The 21,445-nt window shown below is 39.8% G+C and overlaps 1 protein-coding gene across 6 annotated transcripts in view; it reads right to left on the reverse strand.

Annotated features, from left to right (window-relative positions):
* Window positions 1-4,276: 4,276 nt before the first annotated feature.
* The window catches only part of PIK3CB (phosphatidylinositol-4,5-bisphosphate 3-kinase catalytic subunit beta), a 190,269-nt gene continuing 173,100 nt past the window's right edge, over window positions 4,277-21,445 (reverse strand). For 5 of the 6 annotated variants that reach the window (XM_030934620.1, XM_010366748.2, XM_010366749.2 and 2 more), the window contains 5 exons: window positions 14,194-14,361; window positions 13,066-13,189; window positions 7,960-8,105; window positions 6,405-6,537; window positions 5,351-5,787 (listed from right to left, as the gene is read on the reverse strand). In XM_030934620.1, coding sequence (XP_030790480.1) covers window positions 5,650-5,787; window positions 6,405-6,537; window positions 7,960-8,105; window positions 13,066-13,189; window positions 14,194-14,361 — 709 coding nt within the window. In that variant the 3' untranslated portion in view covers window positions 5,351-5,649. Of the gene's footprint in view, window positions 5,788-6,404; window positions 6,538-7,959; window positions 8,106-13,065; window positions 13,190-14,193; window positions 14,362-21,445 lie in introns of all 6 variants that reach the window. The other variant, XM_030934615.1, reaches the window with a different exon arrangement.

Raw genomic sequence — 21,445 nt, forward strand, 5'->3', positions numbered from 1 at the left:
TTTTTTTTTTTGAGATGGAGTCTCACTCTGTCACCCAGGCTCGAGTGCAGTGGTGTGATCTCGGCTCACTGCAACCTTCACCTCCTGGGTTCAAGCGATTCTCCTGCCTCAGTCTTTTGAATAGCTGGGATTACAGGAGCCAGCCACCATGCCCAGCTAATTTTTGTGTTTTTAGTAGATACAGGGTTTCACCATGTTGGCCAGGCTAATCTTGAACTGCTGACCTCAGGTGATCCCCCGGCCTCACCCTCCCAAAGTGCTGGGATTACAAGTGTGAGCTGCCGGGCCCCACCAAGAATGTGCATTTCTAGGGGTACCAAAAAATAGTAAGATTGAATAAGATCTAGTATTTGATAGCACAACAGAGTAGCTATAGTTGATAATTTAATTGTCGATCTTAGAATAACTAAAAGAGTATAACTGGATTGTTTGTAACACAGGATAAATGCTTGAGGTAATGGATACCCCAATTACCCTGATGTGATAATTACATGTTATATGCCTGTATCAAAATATTTCATGTACCCCATATGTATACCTACTATGTACTCACAAAAATTAAAAATTAAGAATTTGCATTTTTAATCAGTTCTCTCTGGTGATGCTGATGCTCCTCATCAGGGGACCACACTTTGAGAATGATTGCTATAGATTAACAACAATGAAATTTACAGTAAAATCACTTACCCAGGAATCTAACAAATGATGTATATAATATGTAAACACAGAATACTATAAATCACTGTGGATATAAATGAAAGAGAATCTAAATAAATGGGTATTCCACTTACATACTTTGGAAAACTCAATATTCTGGAAATGACAATTTGTCTCAACCTAAAATGCAATTTGATTCAAATTTTCCATAGGTTTCTATTTGTGGAACCCAATAAATCTAACATGTGTATTGAGGCATTATGAGTAAAGAGCACAGATAATTGAAACAGGCTTCTTCCTGGGTTTGAATACTGGCTCCATCAACTACTCTGTGACTATGGACACGTTACTTAACCCTTCAACGAAAACTGAGGAATGATACAATTTGGTGCCCATAAGGGAAAAACAATTGACTGGAACTTCACACTGTAAAGAGCAATTCTAGGTAAACTACAGATCTAAATGGGATAGGTAAAAATATAAAGTGTGTGGAGGATAATCCAAGAGAATATCTTCAAGATTTCAGAGAAAAGAAATCTAAACACTTACACATGGGTACTAACCCCCCAAAAAAAGAATGACGCATTTTACAACATTAAAATTAAGATCTTGTGTTATTAGAAGAAACCATTAGGAGAATGAGAAGGAAAGTTATACACACAGTGGGAAAGGATTTTTAACACCTATGACTGACGAAAAGCCTGTATCCAAAAGAATATATAGAACTTCACAGAACAAAAAAAAAGCAAAATAAAAAAACCCTTCTTCAAAACAACTAAAACCAAAAAACCAACAACCCAAAAAGCCAAAATGACAAGTAACCCAATAAAGAAATGGACAAAGAATTTAAACAGGAATTTCACAAAGGAGAAAATCCAAATGGTCAAAAACAATAAAAAACCCTTAATTTTATTACTAATTAAGGAAACGAAAATCAATTGATTCTATACTCCAGAATGGCTAAAAATTAACTGGGTTTTGTTGAGAATGTAAAGCAACAAGAATTCTCATGTACCACTGGAAGAGGAAGAAATTGGTACAACCACTTATTGTAGCATTACCCAGTCCAGATAAACATATACATAATCCTATGACACCCAAAGTATATACATCCAAAGAAACATGTACGTATGTGAACCAGGAGATAAACTATAATGATAGTGGCACGTATTATTCCTAATAGCCTCAAGCTAGGAACAAACTGTATGTATCCTAACTGTAGAAAGGGTATAAAATTATGTGGCAGCCACAAAATGGAATGCTATACAATGATAAATGAGTACAGCTATTTGCAACTACATGGCTGAATCTTGAAAACACAACGCTGAGTGAAAAAACCTGACTAAAAAAGTAGGCAGCATAAATTCTAACATAAAAGAAATAAATAATTGCCATAAGAGAGGGTATAGTGACTTCCTTGGCAAGGGGGAGGGACTCCTGACCAGGAATGGGAGCCTGAAGGACTTCTGAGGTGTTAGTAATGTTCTTGATCTGTGTGGTGGTTACATGGCTGTTTGCTTTATACATTAATGTTATTGTTGTTAAGTGTCTATGCACCTTTCTCTATACTTTATTTTTCATAATAAAAAAAGGTAGGAGAGAGGAAGGTAGAGAGGGAGGGTCTGGAAGGCGAAAATTTCTAAGTTGTTGAACCTAGGCTTTGTCAAAATTGAAAAGGAATCATGGGTTCTAAAATGTTCGTATACATCTTAGAGTAGGAATAGCTGAGAAGATAATGTCAGATAGATTTTCCATCATTGGAGAAGAGGATAAAACTGCCATATACTGAAGGAGGAAGCAGCTCCATGAGGATGGGGCTAGATCCCTGAGAAGAGGTGTAGTATTCTGGAGTGGAGGAATGGGAAGGCAGATGGAAAGAAACAATTGTTGAGCATGTTAGTGCCCATGAATCCCGCTTTTTCTCACCTCCAAGCCTGCATATATGCTGTACCTAGCGAGCTCTTCCCATCACTCTTCCCCCTCCAAGGAACTCCAGCCCTTGCCCCCTCCTTTCTAAGAGCTGCTCATCCCCACTCGGCAGGGTTACATGGCATGGTACCTATCTGCTCTCTATTCCACAGACCAATCTTTCACCTTCTGTAGACAAGTGACCCCTATGTTACAGGCTGTCTGTCCTTGTCTGGGACAAGGAAGAACTGAGAATACCCCGGAGGGTCTCCCCAGAGAGGAGACAAAGATAGAACACTGGATGGGGCTTTCCTCCCCAAAGTTCCTTCCCTCAGTAGTCTTGGAGAGGGGTGAGCAAGGAAAGAAGTGAGTTTGTTTGAGCTGGGGCTCAGCACAAGTTCCTATCCCTACTTTTAACCCAGGCCCTCCCTACCCCAGAGAAGTTGAGTGGGGTAGGTATTAATAGTCTCATTTTATCAACTAGGAAGCATAAACCCTGAGAAATAAATACCTTACTTAAGGGTAACAAAGGCAGAGTTGGATTACAAATATTGGTCTCTGGAGTCCAGGGTCTGCCTATAGACAGGAGGTGAGCACTCCAGAATTACTTTTAACAGTCATCTTCTGCACTGCCTGCCCCGTCCCAGCCCCTACCCCCGCCAGATCCAAGTAGACACAGACGCTATCCTCAAGTATGGAAATGTACAGTTTCTAAGACCTTGTTTCAGGGGAACATGGGAAAGGACCAAAAGATAGGAATTAAAATGTTTTGGGATAATATCCATTGTTGGTCAGAGTGCTCAAGAGTCAAGACATGGGGTAACCAATCCTACATAGGAAGCTGTTCGCACAGTCTGGAGTCCTAACGTGCCGGAGCGTAGCTATCCTTCTGCCTTCTACCTTTTTCTCTCTGGCCCAACCAGAGCTCTTGAAGGTCACAGACATGCAATTCAAAAAGTCTGTAGGGAGTGCTTGCTAGGAATGCTCAGTAGCTACTAAGCAACACTGTCCTGGCTACATTGGAGTGGGGGCCTGTAGAAGAGGTCAGAGGGGAGGGGGTCAAGAGTTATCCTGGGTTCAGGCCCAGGACTGTTTGGGGACACACAGAGAAGTTCATTTCCCTTTCTTGCTCTTAAAGACACCCACATTCACTGATTTGGCATGTATTTATCAAGGCCCTCCTTTTGGCTGACCCTTCTGGAAAGAATGGTATCCATTTCTTCCTGGCAGTGTTCACCATTCTCCAAACCACTGACCTGCGGCCTGGTTCATGAAGTGGTGGGTGGCTACTAGACAAAGATCTCTGAATAAACCTGTCCTTCCACAGTCCTATTCCTGGAAGTCTCAGTCAGTCTATACCAGCCCTAGAAATGAGGAATCCAGAGGCCAACTCCCATCCTCAGCTGAGTTATTTCCAAGGAACTGGACTGCTCCGGCATCTGCCCTGTGAACAAGAGCTCCAAGGCAGCACAGTCTGGCCTTGGCAGGGCACCTCCCATATGCATGGCTCCTTACCTCAAGCTCCCACCAAAGTCCAAGGGGCTTCCTACACCATGCCTGATGAGGCTGGGAAACAAGGGCAGAAGTCAGGGAAGAGGCCATAATAGGCCTTAGCCTATTCCTGAGGTTGGTTTGTCTACCGACTTGGCCATTTCTTGGAGTTCCAGTGCAAAGTTCCAAAGGCCCACTCTACCCATAAAGAAGAGGCTCACCCATTCCAAGAACAGCCGAAAGCAGCTCACTCATTTATTTGACTGAGAACGTTAAGGACAACAAAATTAAACATTCTTTAATAAAATTCCTATAGAAAACTGAGTCATAGGGCAAATACTCAGTTCACTTTCCCATATCACTGAGGATTGAGAGCTCCCAATATTCTTTGGAGAATAAGCAGTAGTTTTGCTGGATGTTGCCAGAACTCAGAGAGATCATCCATTTACACATTCAAACCAGTAGTTCCTATTGCACATATTAATATTACTTGCCCCTAGCACCCTAAATATATGGTACCTCAACAAATAACTTAAAAGATTTCCATGTGGCATGAAACCATTTCAATTTGAACTAATGTTCTTGAAAAAAATCACATTATTACAAGTTTTAATAAATACAGTAAGAAGAGCTGGCATTTTTCTAAAATACTGAATTTCAGATCTGGAGTTTATTCCATAAATAGGTTCCTTTTCATTTGCTTGCTTTCTTGGATACATTTGCTCAAGTATTATTCTCTATGAAGTGAACTCTTTCATAGATACCATATAAAAACTGTATTAATATGTGCCTCATTATAGAAGCAGCTGGAAGAACTGGATCACACAGTTACCTAACTGAAAAGTAACTTAGGAAAAAGCTCTGCTTTTTGTAAAACTTTAAATCACAGGCTGAAGAATACCAAAGAAACATTTATATAGAACTCCCACTAGAAATCTTATAAATATATATGTAGCATATTTATATATAGTATATTTGCCTCACCAGTAGATTTTCAGCAAGTCTGGCTGGAATGATGCTATCATGGAAATAAATATTAACAAAAGAATTAATGAGTATCCACAGGTTTACAAGATTTCTTCTGGAAAATAATCAAAAATTCAAATTATATTATAATTTGCAGTTTAAACAATTTTAAAAGGGAAGAAAGATGCCTTTCTTTTTAGCCTCATTTGGAAAGTAAGAACAGCCACCAATCCCCAGGTGTGGAAAAGTTGTTGGCTGAGTGACAATACTTGGTCACAACATTGAAAAGAAGTATTTACACCATTCTGGGAAAGTACCAAATATTAGAAAAAAACAAACAAAAACAGAAACAATCTCTAGTAGCATTCCTTGGCGTGCAAAGTCAGCAGGAAATGATTATCCATTGACAGTTTTCATGATAAGTCTTGGAAGCATTCAAAAAGCAGAGGGAATCATCGGGGATTGTTCAGATTAGGTTCTGTGGGACGCCTTGTTCTTAATTTAACTCTGAGTTCCAGGATTTCATTCCCTTTATAACATCTCTGATAGGGTCATGTTCAATTTAGTGCAAGTGCAAAATGAAAACGAAATGACACCAACAAATACATTAGGAGCGAAGGCTGATCGTTAAGATCTGTAGTCTTTCCGAACTGTGTGGGCCATCCAGTTCACTTTAGTAGTCCAGCTTTCCCTGAGCGCCTCATCAAATTTTTGCTTAAACTGTTTGAGTGCTTCTTCTTCACTCTTCCCTAATGCAAGAGAGTCCTAAAGTGGAAGGGGAAAAATACGTTTTTATGTAACTTCAGTAGAGATGTGCAAATATCAAAGTCTGCAGGAGGCTGGATTGGTTGTGCCTCCCCAGCCACCATCAGGCAGCACGCTTCATGTTCTTATTTAAATATCATCTGCAGGAGGCAGAACCCCAAGATAAGGAGATAATATGACTCCTTCCAAAAGGTTTTTGAAGACGAAAATAATTTATAATTACTGCAGGACACACAGCTGCTTGCCACTACCACCCAAATCCAGTAAGATGACTCAAGACCTACTAAGATCCTGACAAGAAAAAGGCAGGCTGTTGAAAATCAAGGTGCCAACCCACGCCTGATCTGTGGTCTTTCAGTAATGTGGGTAAGAAGGCTATAGCCCAATACCAGTCTTCTTTATGCCCCTTCTACTGATGGGAAAATCTTCTGGGTTATAAGCTACTCTTCAAAATTCCTCCTTTATGTGAACTTCCCAGATTCTTTCCCTCCTGACTAAGAACCATCTTAGAGGAAATGACTTTGTTCTACTCCCTTCAGCCACTTGAATAAAACAGGCAGCTAAAACTGAGCTCAATGCCCACAAAGTCCAAGAGAGAAGGAAAAGTGGTTTTATACCTTAAGATACTGTATATCCTTGACTGATGTGAGCTCAGGAAGCCCTGCAGTCAACATCAGCGCAAAGAGAGTGATGAAGAGATTCCCATGCCGTCGTAAAATCAGATATGCATCCTCACAACACTGGCGGAACCTTTGGGTGGTGCAGCAAATCACATGAGCACAGTGTTAGAGGGGAGACAGCACATTTCATACAGGAAATTAAGAAAACATAGCTAGATTTTCTATTAGAATAAGAAACTTCCTACTGAACTAAAGGTTCATTTCTGATTTTTACTTCTGTGAAAATTGTCCCAGGACTAAAATCTACATAAAACAATCAATCTCTCTAATATCACAAATATATTTTTCAAAAACACAACTAAATAGAAATTCTATGATGAAAGGCTATTACATTTTTATTAATAATCTAGACTTTTTAATTCTATGAGACACAAGAACTGATTATTAAATCAGTTATAATTATAATCCACAAGGATTTCTGAACATACTTCTGGTTTCTGTATTTGTGGTCTGATTCCAGAAACTAATTTTTTTAATGTACCCCCAATCAGTGTCAGTGCTTTTACTCCTTCCTGTCATCCTGCCTGCCCTCTCTCTTCTCTTCAAGATGGTCCTTCAAGAGGATCATCCAATGTTTTTTTTTTTGAGATGGAGCCTCACTCTGTCTCCCAGGCTGGAGTGCAGTGGTGTGATCTTGGCTCACTGCAACTTCTGCCTCCCAGGTTCAAGCAATTCTCCTGCCTCAGTCTCCTGAGTAGCTGAGATTACAGGCATGCGCCACCACACCTGGCTACTTTTTGTATTTTTGGTAGAGATGGCGTTTAACCATGTTGGTCAGGCTGGTCTTGAACTCCCAACCTCCAGTGATCTGCGTGCCTTGGCTTCCCAAAGTGCTAGGATTACAGGCGTGACCTACCATGCCAGGCTGAGGACCATCCAATAGTATCCCCCTTATTTTGCCAAAGAGAAAACCAGACCCACTGAGGTATATTCTGAGGAAACCCAAACAGAACTATAAGGGATAGTGACAATCATTTGTTAAGTATGTGTGGGTTACATGATATGTCTCTAATCATCATAGTAGCCCTTAATTTTATATTTTTGTCCCCATTTTAAGATGAAACAAAGGCAAAAAGACAAGTATTATGCTTGGGAACATGTAGGTAGTCAGTAATAGATCAGAGATTTAAAAATTTGCCCTGAATCCTGGTTCCCTTACTGTATTCCATACACAATGACAGCAGATGTCTTTTCAGCATTTTCCTATCAACTGTCTTAATAGTTTCAGAGAATGTTCTGAAACAGGTAAAAGGTAGTATAGTATTGAAAAAAAATACAATAACTATTTTAAATTTCTAGCATTCTGTTTCACCTATCTGAGAATTTCTGAACCAGCACAATAATCTGACAGGCAAATTCCCCCCAAAAGCTTCCTATAATCAGACTGAATATCTCCCAGATCCACATATACCACAGCTAAGAAATGCTAGACCAGGTGGTCAGATGAGAAAATGTTAGAAGTGTTCAGCCTTGGCACAAGGGCAGTACTCACCGGCCAAACTTTTCTGTATTTCCTGTTTTTCCTTGTTGAATGACATGGATGAAATCATAGGTAAGAATAAAAGGCACTCGCTCCCTTTTAATGCCAAACTTAGATTTGAAATTTCCAAGAATATGTCCAAAGTCAATGTGGAAGAGCTGGAAAACAAATGGGATTTAATTTCCTTCCTTTTTCTGGTGGGTTCCAAATATAAAGGCAAAACCTCCACAGTCCTAGACCCCCAGGAACTATACCCATCCTCATCTGAGCCCTTCTTCCTCTGTTTATAGTCCACTGAGCCAGGTGAGAACAGAGCATATCTAACTAACACTCTTAAGACTTTTACAATCAATAATAAATAACCCTGATATTAAACTGTAGATATCTAGTGGAAAAGGAGACTCTTTAGAAAGAAAAATACATCCAAAGAATTAAAATGTCTGATTTTTAAAAAGTAAAATAGTTCTATAAAACATAACAAGAAAAGAGTACAGGTTGGGTGTGGTGGTTCACGTCTGCAATCCCAGCACTTTGGGAAGCTGAGGCAGGAAGATCATTTGAGCCCAGGAGTTCAAGGCCAGCCTGGGCAACATAGCGAGACTCCATCTCTACAAATGAAGGAAAAAATTAACCCGGCATAGTGGCACACACCTGTGGTCCCAGCCACTCAGGAGGGTGAGGTGGGGCAACTGCTTGAGCCTGGGAGGTCGAGGCTGCAGTGGGCCATGATCATGCCACTACACTCTAGCCTGGGTGACAGAGTAAAGACCCTGTCTCAAAAAAAAAAAAAAAAAAAAAAGTACATCCTTGCCCTACTAGCTCCCCACATCGAGTGCTACTCTTTAGAGGTAACTTCTTACTCTTCTCACTAGGTGTTTTTCCTGGTGTCTGCCTCCATTTTTCTAAATAATATGTTTATACTCATTTTTGCTCCCTAATTGTATATTACTATTCTTACTGTGGAAGATAAAGATTTAGTACTTTTATGCTAGCATAATGCTACACACTGTGGCACATTATGTCATAATTTCTGGTTACATCAATTTCAGTGTTTTTATTTTTCACATGTTGTTCACCTTTTTTCCTTGAGAAAACTGTATGCATGTATTCATTCATTCATTTAGCTTAGTGTCCTATGACCTTGGCATTAATTCTTCCCAAACTCTCCTTAAAAATCTACAAATCAAACAACAACAACAAATCTACAAATCATTTTCAAAACTGTTTTCCAGACAGTCAGGTAATCTACTGGTTTCTAGCTAGGCTGGTTGTTCTCTGGTGCTGCTGCAGAGCCATCATCCTGGGCCTTCCCTTTCCTCTTCTCCCATTTGGAGCCCGTTTTCTGTGTCCCCCATTACATTCTCTTTTGGTTGAGACCAGGGCTTCTCAACACTCGCACTACTGACATTTTAGGCCATATAATTGATACAGGGTTCTGTCCTCTATGGGTGTTTAGCAGCATCCCTGGCCTCTACCCACTAGACTACCCCACCCCCCAGTTATGACAACTAAAACTGTTTTCACATATTAGCAAATGCCCCTGAGGGAAAAATCACCCCACTTGAGAATTATTGGTTTAGGCTCGTTTTGGTAGATGCCCTTATTCTGAGAGTCTCTGAGAAAAGATGCAGAGGAGTGACAAGTTTTGTGATCCTGCAAGTTGGAAAAATGTCTTCATTCTACCCTTTATACTTGATTGGGCATGGTAGCGTGTGCCTGTGGTCCCGACTGCCTGGGGAGGCTGAGGCAGGAGAATCGCTTGAACCCAGGAGGCGGAGGTTGCAGTGAGCTGAGATCACACCGCTGCATTCCAGCCTGGGCCACAGAGCAAGACTCCATCTCAAAAAAAAACAAAAACAAAAACAAAACAAAAACAAAAAAAAAACCCACTTTGGTTATCCAATTTTAGGTTAGAAATCATTTTCCCTCAAAATTATGAAGCCTAACGTGCACTATCTTATAATTGCCAATGTAGCTATTGAGGAGCCAAGTCATTTTGACTTCTAAACTCTGTTATGTGGCCTGCTGTGTCTCTGGGAAAGTTTTAAAACTTTCTCTTTATGTCTGATGCACTGAAATTTCATAGTGCGGGTCCTTAGTAAGGGTGTTTTTCTTCCGTTATCAGATAATTTTTGTGCTATTTTGACTGGATATACTGGATATTCATGAACATTGGCTCTGGGAAACGGCTTAGTATTATTTGCTTAGTAAGTGCCCTCCCTTGTTTCCTCTTCTCTTTCACTTCTTCTTTTTTTTTTTTTTTTTGAGATGGAGTCTCGCTTTGTCACCCAGGCTGGAGTGAGTGGCGTGATCTAGGAGGCTCACTGCAAGTTCCACCTCCTGGGTTCATGACATTCTCCTTCTTTCTGGAATTCCCATTAGGCTGAGAGTATACCTCCCTAGACTGAGTCTCTCTTGTTTCTGGATCTTTTCTCTATTTATCATATTTTTTTGGAGACATTAAGGCATGGTGGATTAAAAAAAAGAATATGAGCCAAACTGCCAGGGTTAAAATCCTGATACGTCTACTCTCTGTTGCTTTAATATCCTCACTTGTAAAATGGGGCTAATACCACCACTCTGTAAGGTTGTCATCAGGCCTGAAGGCATTAGATTATATATAAAGCACTTACAACTATGCCTGCTACAAAATATTTACACTATTTCTATTTTAACTTTTTGTTTGTTCCTATTTCTAATTTTCAAGACCTCTATGTTCTGACTGTAAAAGACAGAATCCTATTATTACTTTAAAGATACAATGTATTTTTTTGCTTTGATTTTTAAAATCACCCTCTGTTTACTGCAGTTACCCTGTTTTCCCAGACTTCTTTTCTTTTCTTCCCTATTTTGCTTGTTTGGTTTCTATCTTTCATGGTAGAGGCTTCCCTTAAACGTCTGCTAATCCAGTAGAGAGTAGAATGGTGGCTGTAGGCGCTGGGGAGATATTGGTCAAATAATACAAAATTTCACTTAGGAGGAGTAAGTTCAGCAGATCTGTCTTACAACATGGCAACTATAGTTAACAACAATATATTGCATTCCTGAAAACTGCTGAAACACTAGGTTTTAAATGTTATCATCACAAAAAAAGATAAGTATGTGAGGTAATACACAGGTCAGCTCAATTTGTCAAGTCCACAATGAAGAGATATTTCAAAACAATATGTTGTACATGATAAACATAAACAATTATTGTCATTTTTTAAAAGTAGATTAATCCTTAGCTGACCATTCATATTTAACAATGAATCACTAAAAAGCTGAATGAAAATTCTATGTACGTGGTAGGCTTGCTTGGTTGTTGACTGGTGGACTTCCTTGTAGAGAAACTAGGGAGAAATCTCAACTGTCGGATCTATAGGACTTTTCAATGGAACTAATCAGATTTCTAGAATAGAACCATCTAGTCTCTCGCTGAGGGTCAACTATACATCTGGCTGCCAGTGTTCTTAGAATAAAGCAAGTGGAAGTGGCTGCAGATTGTACCATTTACTATGCCGACTTTCACGCATCTCCATTTTTAATATGGGACCCTTTCCTGTAGCCTCTGTAGAAATAAGTGTGCTTGAGTCAGAACCAGTTTCTTCAGAGAATAAATCTGTCTCCTTCTTGGCAAAGGGAAGGGGACTTGAGTGCCTAATTGTTCCATATATAAACTGCCAACTAGTTCTGTTTCAGCCTCTTTCTATATCCCTCCTTGAACAGTATACACGGTGCCTCTGATTCCAGAGCTTTTATGAGACTTGCGTACCCCTTTATAAGTACTGACTTTCTATTGAGTCACTGCCACTTCTCTATCTCACTTTCTATCACCCTCAAGTCTGGTAATATGTTGCACCCACTAGGGCCTATTTTCCTATCATCTTTGACTTCTTGAGTTTACATATTTCTTAATTCCTTATTATTGTTTTAGAGGTCTATCCGAAGAAAATGGAGATAAATCTAAGTATTCAATGTGATTGGCCAGAAGTCCAAGGGAATCCTTTTAAGTATGGACACAAGATTCCTCAATCCTACATAGTGCATTCATGTATTATAGTGCATTACAAATTCATTCCACATCAACTCTCAAAGCCCAAGCCAGAACTAATCCAGATTTCCCAGGAGATACAAAACTCTGGGTCCCTTACAGAACCAAAGTTCACACAGTGACCCAGAGCGACTTTCACTCTAGTATGCCGCGAGTGTGGGAATTCCTAGGGTGGCTAAACTGAAAAATTATCTAAGATATCTCATCTGTCTTTGCTTAATACAAAAAATGTTTGCAAGCATGTCACTCTGAAAAATGAAATTTTCATTTGAAAACTTAAGCACTTCATAAATAACACAGCCTAGATTCCCTAGGTACCCCAGAATGCTATTACTCACACGACTGTTCTCCCTTCTCCCATATATGATTAGGTATGATGTTCTAAAAGAGAAAATAACTCAAGTGGGGTTCATCCCAACTTTTTTTTTCAAGCATTGGTTATCTTTAAATTTAATACATCCAGTACCTATCTGCCCCTTCTGTTAGGTACAAATGTATCCCAAATACAATTTCTTACATTGAAAGAAAAGGCCACTTTAACTACAAAAATTTTTTCAATCATTTTTTTTTTGAGATGGAGTTTCACTCTTCTTGCCCAGGCTGTAGTGCAGTGGGGTGATCTTGGCTCATTGCAACCTCCACCTCCTGGGTTCAAGTGATTCTCCTGCCTCGGCCTCCCAAGTAGCTGGGATTACAGTCACCTGCCACCATGCCTGGCGAATGTTTGTATTTTTAGTAGAGATGGGATTTCACCATGTTGGCCAAGCTGGTCTCAAACTCCTGACGTCAGATGATCTGGCCTGCTCGGCCTCCCAAAGTACTGGGATTACAGGCGTGAGCCACCACGCCTAGCCTTCAATCATTTTTTAAACAAATAAATGCTTACCATCTAACTTCAAGCAAGCAAACAAATTAATACAAGTAATAGACTGTATATGAAATGAGAGACGGTGAGAAATGGAAGTAAAGACAAAGACATGACACTGAGAATCACTAAAGAATCTGGCTGAGTTACACAGGAGATTATGCTATACGTAAGTAATGGCATTACTAAGGCCCTTGGCAGATCCTGAGGAGCAGCTCACCTGGCCAGTTTTTTTGACCATGATGTTGTCACTATGTCTGTCACCAATCCCAAGGACATAAGAAGCTACACAGTAGCCAGCACAGGACAGTGTAAATTCCTCAATGGCTCGGTCCAGGTCATCCCTGAACAAGAGAAAAGAATAGAAGCAAAAAAGGTTTTCAGCCTCCAAGCTTGTACAGCGAGACCCAAACCATACCTCTGTTTCCTTTTTAATTGTAAGGAGAACACAGAGCTGCCAAAACCATATGAGAGAACATGTGGATCAGCCAAGGGGAGTGTGAGTGGTCATCACAGGGGCTGGGCTGAGAGAGCTGCCTTCAAAGACATTAAATAACTGGGCCTCAGACATTCAAATGTCCTGGGAGCTGTGTTTTGGTGGGGCTGTGAGTGGGCTCATGTAGAGTAGTTAGAAAAGACCATGGCTTTGCTAGATCATGCTGGGGGTTGGGAACATTTTTGTTAGTTTTGACCAAAGACTGACTACAATTTCATATTTAAGACTTAAGCACTGCAGTTTCAACCATTTAAGTCACTGACTTCAATTAGAAGTAAGTAATAGAGATTCCCTACAGACAAGGCCTTAGGATCAAAATTTGGAAACTGATTTTCATATTAAAAAAGTCCTCGATAAAATGTGTCTGGGTCTGAAGTCTTTAGCCAAAAACACTTGCAGACCATTTCCCCTCACTGTGAAATTCTTTTATTTCCTATATATTAGTGCTTTTCTAACACCATAGCCACAATTCCAAGCATTGCATTTTTTAGTTTAGAAAAATCACAATCTACAAACTCATTAAAAACTCACTTAGGTTCATATATTCACATAATTAGAGAAGATGATGCACTTGAACAAAGGCTTTAGTATGTTATCTTTAAATATTTAAATTCATGGATTGTAACTTTACAGCAGAGCTCGAAAATTTGATCTAGATAAAGTAGAATTCAACATTCACCAACTACAAGACTTTAGAAAGGGCTATGTGTCATTTTATTCTAACATGAAATTGAAGCAATAGATCAAAAACACTAATATTTCCTCTAACACACTGATGACTTCTATTGGGAGCATATAGTATTTGTTTGGCTGTTTGTACAGAAAAATGATAATTAAACAGAATAAACTAACCCAGAATTGTATTCTTTAAGCCAGTTCAGAAGGGCATCTTTGTTGAAGGCTGCTGCAGCAGCCACATTGCTACTGTTCAGCTGAATGTCAGCAATTGTTTCAGAGGTGCTCACAACTTCAATGAGGCCAGAGCGATCTCCTGTTGCTAAACAGCCATAAGGCAACATCCTGAAAGGAAAAAAATGGGCATAAAGAGTCATATTTTCCTTAAAATGAAACATCAATTTGGTAAGATTTTCCCTTTAATTTTTAAAAAAAGTTTTATTATTATTGATATATTTGCCATTACTATATTATTGTCATACGGAAAAACACAAGTTCTACCAAAGAAGTCTCTTGGCCAACAGGAGTAATTTACAAGGATTCCAATGTGCCAATTACATATAAAATTTTTTACCTAGTTATTCTGGTGAAACATTCTATTTGCTTGTGTAGGTGGACAGAAGTACACTGGATCAAAGTCTTTCACTCTTACTCTAAATTTCAGGGAAATAAACTACTCTTTATGGAATACCCAGTAAGTGCCATGTGCCAGACTAAACAGTTTACATATTATGTTGGTTAAGGGAAACTCCATCCTTCTGGTTGTTCAAGCCTACAATCTTTTTTTGTTTTTGTTTTGAGACAGGGTCTCGCTCTGTCACTCAGCTGGAGTGTTGTGGCGTGATCTCAGTTCATTACAGTTTCAACTCAATGGCCTCCAGCCATCCTCTCACCTCAGCCTCCTGAGTAGCTGGGACTACAGGCATGCACCACCATGCCAGGCTAATTTTTAAAAACTTTTGTTGAGACAGGGTTTGGCCATGTTGCCCAGGCTGCTCTTGAACTCCTGGACTCAAGTGATCCTCTCACCCCAGCCTCCCAAAGTGCTGGGATTATAGGCATGAGCCACCACACCTGCCCAAGTATGGGTCTTCACTGTTGTATCCTCAGTGCCTGAGAATAGGCCTAGCACACAGTAGGTGCTCAATGAATACATAAAATGAATAAACAAATTGAATAATACAATCCCTATAAGGTAAGTTACCAATTTTACAAATGAGTACTGTAAGCAATTTCCCAAAAGTCACACATTTAACTAAGTGGAAGATCGAAGACTTAAAGTTGGGCCTTAGATGGGTCTTAGATTAAAAAGATGTAAAAATGTCTTTACAAAGACAGTCACTGATTATGTAACAGGCTGCTTCTTGTGAGTGAAAATAGATAGGGAGGCTGATTTAGATGAAGAACTGCTACATGTTTTACAGTTCACAGTGACTGAGCAAAGAGTTAAACCAGAGCAGCAAAAGCAATACGGTATCAGTGGGTCTTCATGCTGACTACTCATTTCTTGAGTTGAGATTTTACCTCCCCAATTGGACTGCAAACTCCTTGGAGACAGCAACTTTAACTGAAAAGAGGTGACTGGATATTTAAAAGGACTAGTACTCTGTCAGAAAGATGAGAATTGATATTCTAACTAGACCAATACATTCTGAAAAATAGATTATCAATTAAATTTTTTGCTCAACTAATAGTTGGCAGTTTGCTTTGATTTGCACTTATTTGACGCCTAGTAAAGATAATTATTCTCAGATCTCTTTTGGCCATTTTTTTTTTTTAAGAGTCAGTGTGTCTCTCTGTTGCCCAGGCTGAGTGCAGTGACACGATCGTAGCTCACCATAGCGTCAAACCCATGGGCTCAAGGCAATCCTCCTGCCTTTGGCTCCAGAGTAGCTGGGACTACAGGTGAGTGCCACTATGCCTGGCTGGTTTTTTTTGTTTTTTGTAGAGATGGGGTCTTGCTTTGTCGCCAAGGCTTGTAACTTCTGGCTTCAAGTGATCCCACTGCCTCGGCCTCCTAAAGTGTTGGGATTATAGGCATGAGCCATTGCGCCTGGATCTTTTAAGCATTCTAAGATTTCTTTTGTGACTTAGCTATTTACATTCTTTACCTATTTATTAGGGCTTTAGACATTTTCTTCAGTAACTTATATGAGCTCTTTGTATATTAATATTACCTTTTTCTCATTCTGGTTGCAAATATTTTCTCTAATTTCTATTATAATAAGAACACCAAAATGGAATGAGGTATCTTGAAAGGTTCAAACAAAGATCAGGTAGCTACAGAAAATACAATGGATGGAATTCATGTACTCAATAAATACTTGGGTACAGCTAACCAAGCATTGTGTTAGATCCTGGAAATACAGAAATAAGCAACAAACAAACAAACAAGAAAACCAAAGAGCAGCAGTTCCTACACTCACTTGAGCTTATAAACTGCAAATGTACAATGTGCATGTGTGATCTCTGTATAAGGAAGAAGTGCCAGAAGAATATGGCAGGAGTCAAAAAAGACTTCCTGGCTGGGTGCGGTGGCTCACGCCTGTAATCCCAGCAGTTTGGGAGGCTGAGGCAGGCAGATCATGAGATCAAGAGATTGAGACCATGCTGGCCAACATGGTGAAACCCTGTCTCTACTAAAAATACAAAAATTAGCTGGACGTGGTGGTGTGCGCCTGTAGTCCCAGCTGCTTGGGAGGCTGAGGCAGGAGAATCACTTGAACCCGGGAGGTGGAGGTTGTAGTGAGCCACTGCACTCCAGCCTGGTGACAGAGTAAGACTCTGTCTTGGGCGGGGTGGGAAAAAAAAGACTTCCATGTGGAGGAATGACAGCAGGGCTGGAGGAGAGCACAAGGGGGAGCACAAAAGAAAGATGAGGAAGACAAAATAAGTGTTGAAAGGACCATGCAGGTCCTTGTTGGCCATGTAAGGACTTCTGTCATACTCCTAAAAACACTGAGAAAGCTTCTGAAGGACTTTATGAGCGACAAAGAGAGGCTGTGTGTGTGTTGTGTGAGGAGGAGGGAGTATATGAGTGTGTTAGCATGTATCACAATCAGATAGTTTCTAAAATTAAAGTTTCTAAAACTCCTTCCAAAAAAAATTAAATTATTTTATGCTTTTTTAAAAGCACTTTTCAGCCAGGCACAGTGGCTCATGCCTGTTATCTCAGCACTTTGGGAGGCCGAGGCAGGTGGATCACCTGAGGTCAGGGGTTCAAGACCAGCCTGGCCAACATGCTGAGACCCTGTCTCTACTAAAAATACAAAAAATTAGTCAGGTATGGTGGCAGGCGCCTGTAATCCCAGCTACTCGGGAGGCTGAGGCAGGAGAATTGCTTGAACCCAGGAGGCAGAGGTTGCAGCAAATCGAGACTGTGTCATTGCACTCCAGCCTGGGCAACAAGAGCAAAACTCCATCTCGGAAAAATAAAAACACTTTTCTAGTTCTAGCAAAATGAGGTTGGGAGCAGAACTGTCAAAATACAAAATAAGAGAATGAAGCATTCTTCTAATGCAGCATTAATGTTTTTAATGACACCACTTATTCTTATCATGACATAACACATGTAAAGCAAACACTGCCAGGTTAAAGAGCACTTTCTCACTTTCCTGCATCTCCTCTCACTCCAGTTGCAGCCAAAGTAGGCAGAAGTCCAATAACTTCCTTTTCAAAAGCAGGCAATGATAAAAGCTTTCAGTGCCTTGAGAGTAGAATGTTCACAATGAGAAGGGAAAAACATCCTTCTCAGAGACACAGTTTGACAGAAGTCAAGCTGGGGACAAACTCTTGGGCCCTGATCATCTCACCTAGGTCCCCTTTGCACTCAACTTCTACACTTCTTATAAAGGCCAAGACTACAATTTCAGTAATGTTTACCCTCCTTTCTCAGACTTTCTGACTTAAGTAGCAATTTGTTACCTTTCACACTAAATCAAGCATTTAAAAATGAAATAAATTCTACAACATGGGGATGGCAGCACCATATCCTTACTCTAAATAGGTATATAGCAAGTTATCTGGTTTTAAAAATTTGTTTTTTACAACTTGTATATATTCATGGGGTAGAAGTGCAATTTTGCTACAGTGATATATTGCACTGTGGTGAAGTCAGGGCCTTCAGTGTAGCAACACACATTGTACCCACCAAGCAACCTGCCATCAACCACCCATGCCAACCATCTAAGTCCCCACTGCCCATCAACCCATACCCCACTTCTATGTGTATATATTATTTAGCTCCTACTTATGAGTGAGAATATGTGGTATTTTTCTTTCATATCTCTGATTTTGACTCTGACACAATGACCAAAGTCTGAGTAGTACCGTAGCCCATGGCTTCCAAAGGAGAAAAGTTTAAATCTTTTACCTAATGCTTGCATTATTTCCACCTTCTTCCTCCAACCCTCTGAGACTGCTGACACCACTGTCATTAAATAACTTTTGTATAGGTCTCTTAAAAGGGAAGTAGACCAGGCGTGGTGGCTCATGCCTGTAATTCTAACACTTTGGGAGGCCAAGGTGGGCAGATTGCTTGAGTCAAGGAGTTCAAGACCAGCCTGGACAACATGGTGAAACTTCGTATCCACAAAAAGCACAAAAATTAGCCAGGCATAGTGGCAGGTGCCTATGGCAGCTACTCAGGAGGCTGAAGATCACCTGAGCCCAAGGGGTTGAGGCCGCTGTGAACCATGATTGTGCCACTGCACTCCAGCTGGGGTGATGCAGTGAGACCCTGTCTCAAAAAAAAAAAAAAAAAAAAAAAGGGATGTAAAAGGTAAACTCCATTAGTGTAATTCAGATATGAAGTCTTAATGGAGGCAACTGTCAAAAAATTGATTTCACAAGTATTTGTTGGGGTAGAGTGGGGGTGTGCAGAGGACTGGCAAATCTACCCAAGGCTAGATAGGTTTACATGTACCCAGCCTATAAGATTTGCTTATTACTTGTTCGCCAAAGGAGGTCAGGGTGTCCTAACATATCAGTGTCTTACAAATGATCTAAGTTGACATGAAAGATACCAAAAGATTATTTTGGAACATCACAGAAAAATGAAAATGAGCAATATGCATTTTTCAATCATGCAAACATGGCACTGTTACAAGTACTAAAACAGTAATGTACAGAAGGTACCTCAAGATTTGGGATTGACCTTAAAAGAGTGTGTGCTACGTGACCCACTTTAACCTAAACAGCTGGCCGAAAGAAAAAACAAACAAAATAGAAACATTGGAGCACATATATTTATAGAAACAGTAAAAAAGGTTTGGTGAGAAAAACGTATCAGTTTGGAAATGAACTTAAAAAAAATTAAAGTCCTTCATTTTTTAAAAACATGGGGTCAGAGTACAAAAAGTCAGCAAAGATTCCTCTGGACAGACAAGTTCCTTTTTCTTCACACAATGTTTCCCATCAGCTAGACACTAGATTTATTTCCAGCACTCCCACATGTGGCTGCCTCCCATTGTCTGAGGTCACAATGAACTTCATTTGATGCTAAATGTGCTTTACATTTAGACAAATAAAATCAAAACTAAGAATAACTTGGTTGGGGTTTTCAATTAGGCTGATGGAACTAAGAATGCCAGGAAATAGTCTTTAGCTTAGCTTTTCATAACTAAATGAGGCTCATGATATGGTCTGAATCTACTATTAGCAAAGAAGACCACTGTGTAGCTTCTGTGCTAACCTTGGAAAGAACAAATGAATTACTAAACTTCAGCTGAAGTTTCCCTCCTTTTTTGTGGGATCAGTCAAGTAAAAATATATTCCTGGGGGTTTACTTTATATAGGAGGAGTTGGTAAACTCTTCCCGGAATGAGCCAGATAATAAATATTTTAGGCACTACAGACTAAACACTCAACTCTGCAGTTGCAGCACAAAAGCAGCCATACATAATATGTAACTAAATGGCTGTGTGCCAGTAAAACTTCATTTACAAAAACAGGTAGCCCAGGTCCAACTGGGTTTATGGTCCTCAAGCAGACAGTTTATTCTAGTGACTTATTCCCCTCACCTATGCAGTATACCTTATGAGTGGTTGAAAAACTTGCTACCTATTCAAAGCTACCAATTCTATTTTTACACAGCTGCATTAGAAATTCCTCCTAATTTAAAAGAAAAAATCTGTCACCTGTGGTAGCCACGGTGTCCTTTTTAGATGAATTATGATATCTTTTCTTTATTCTAATCACATCTACAATCCCATTAAAGGAACAACACTCAAATCAAATTGCTCTTTCTACCTTTACACTACTGGAAAGTGTAACTTGAAAAACCTAAAAATAAAAGATTATTTATTTAAAAAAAAAAAAAAGGAAATTTAGGTATTTTAGGCACCATTATACTTTGATAAACCAAGAACAGTACTAGATATGTCTTACCACAATTGTTTTCTCACTTAGCCAGATGGGTAAAATAATAAACAGATAATAATAATAATAATTTAGAGTCTGACAGTCCTGGATTTGAATTTAGCTCTGCCATTTAATATTTCTGTAACCTTTGCTTAAAATCTCTAGCACTTTAATTTTTAATGTGTTAAAAAGAGGTAACATAGCCCTATAGAGTTGTAAGCCTATATGATATTACGAGAAGAACTTAATACAATGCCTGGTTCAGTTAATAATAAAGGGTTGCAAGTTCTTAAAATATATATACATATATATTTCATAATGAACAGACTATAACTGAAACTTAAGAAATTAATCAGGAGATATTATAATCTTGCAGGAACAAAGTCGATCACAAGTCTAACCGTTTCTAGCAACCTTGTAGACTAAGTAGCTGTAGATACTAAATCACATTAAAAAAATGATAAAGTCCAAAGGTTTTATAAATGGGTGTGGTTAAAAAAGAAAGAAAAAAAGACCTCTAGGTTCCAAAAATAGAGATTACTCACAGCAGTGGCTCAGGAAGTTAGACTTGGCTGACATTTCAATGCCCACCAAAAACAGTCATGGACTTAGGCCCATGAGGTAGGATCTGGACCCGACATCGAACTAATGTTAGGACTAAGGCTCAAAATCCTAAGGAAACTGAACACTTGAACAAAGGATTTTTTTTTTTTTTTTTTTTTTTGAGACGGAGCCTCGCTCTGTCGCCCAGGCTGGAGTGCAGTGGTGCGATCTCCGCTCACTGCAAGCTCTGCCGCCTCCCGGGTTCACGCCATTCTCCTGCCTCAGCCTCCCGAGAAGCTGGGACTACAGGCGCCCGCCACCACGCCTGGCTAAATTTTTTGTATTTTTAGTAGAGACAGGGTTTCACTGTGTTCGCCAGGATGGTCTCGATCTCCTGACCTCGTGATCCGCCCGCCTTGGCCTCCCAAAGTGCTGGGGAACCCAAAGGATTCTTATGAAAGCAAATTTACTTCTGCGCAGAGGGGTGCCTCCTTCGCCAGTTGCCATGAGAGCACACCTGAACAAA

Source organism: Rhinopithecus roxellana, chromosome 1 (assembly GCF_007565055.1).
Source record: "Rhinopithecus roxellana isolate Shanxi Qingling chromosome 1, ASM756505v1, whole genome shotgun sequence".
Lineage (NCBI taxonomy): Eukaryota > Metazoa > Chordata > Mammalia > Primates > Cercopithecidae > Rhinopithecus > Rhinopithecus roxellana.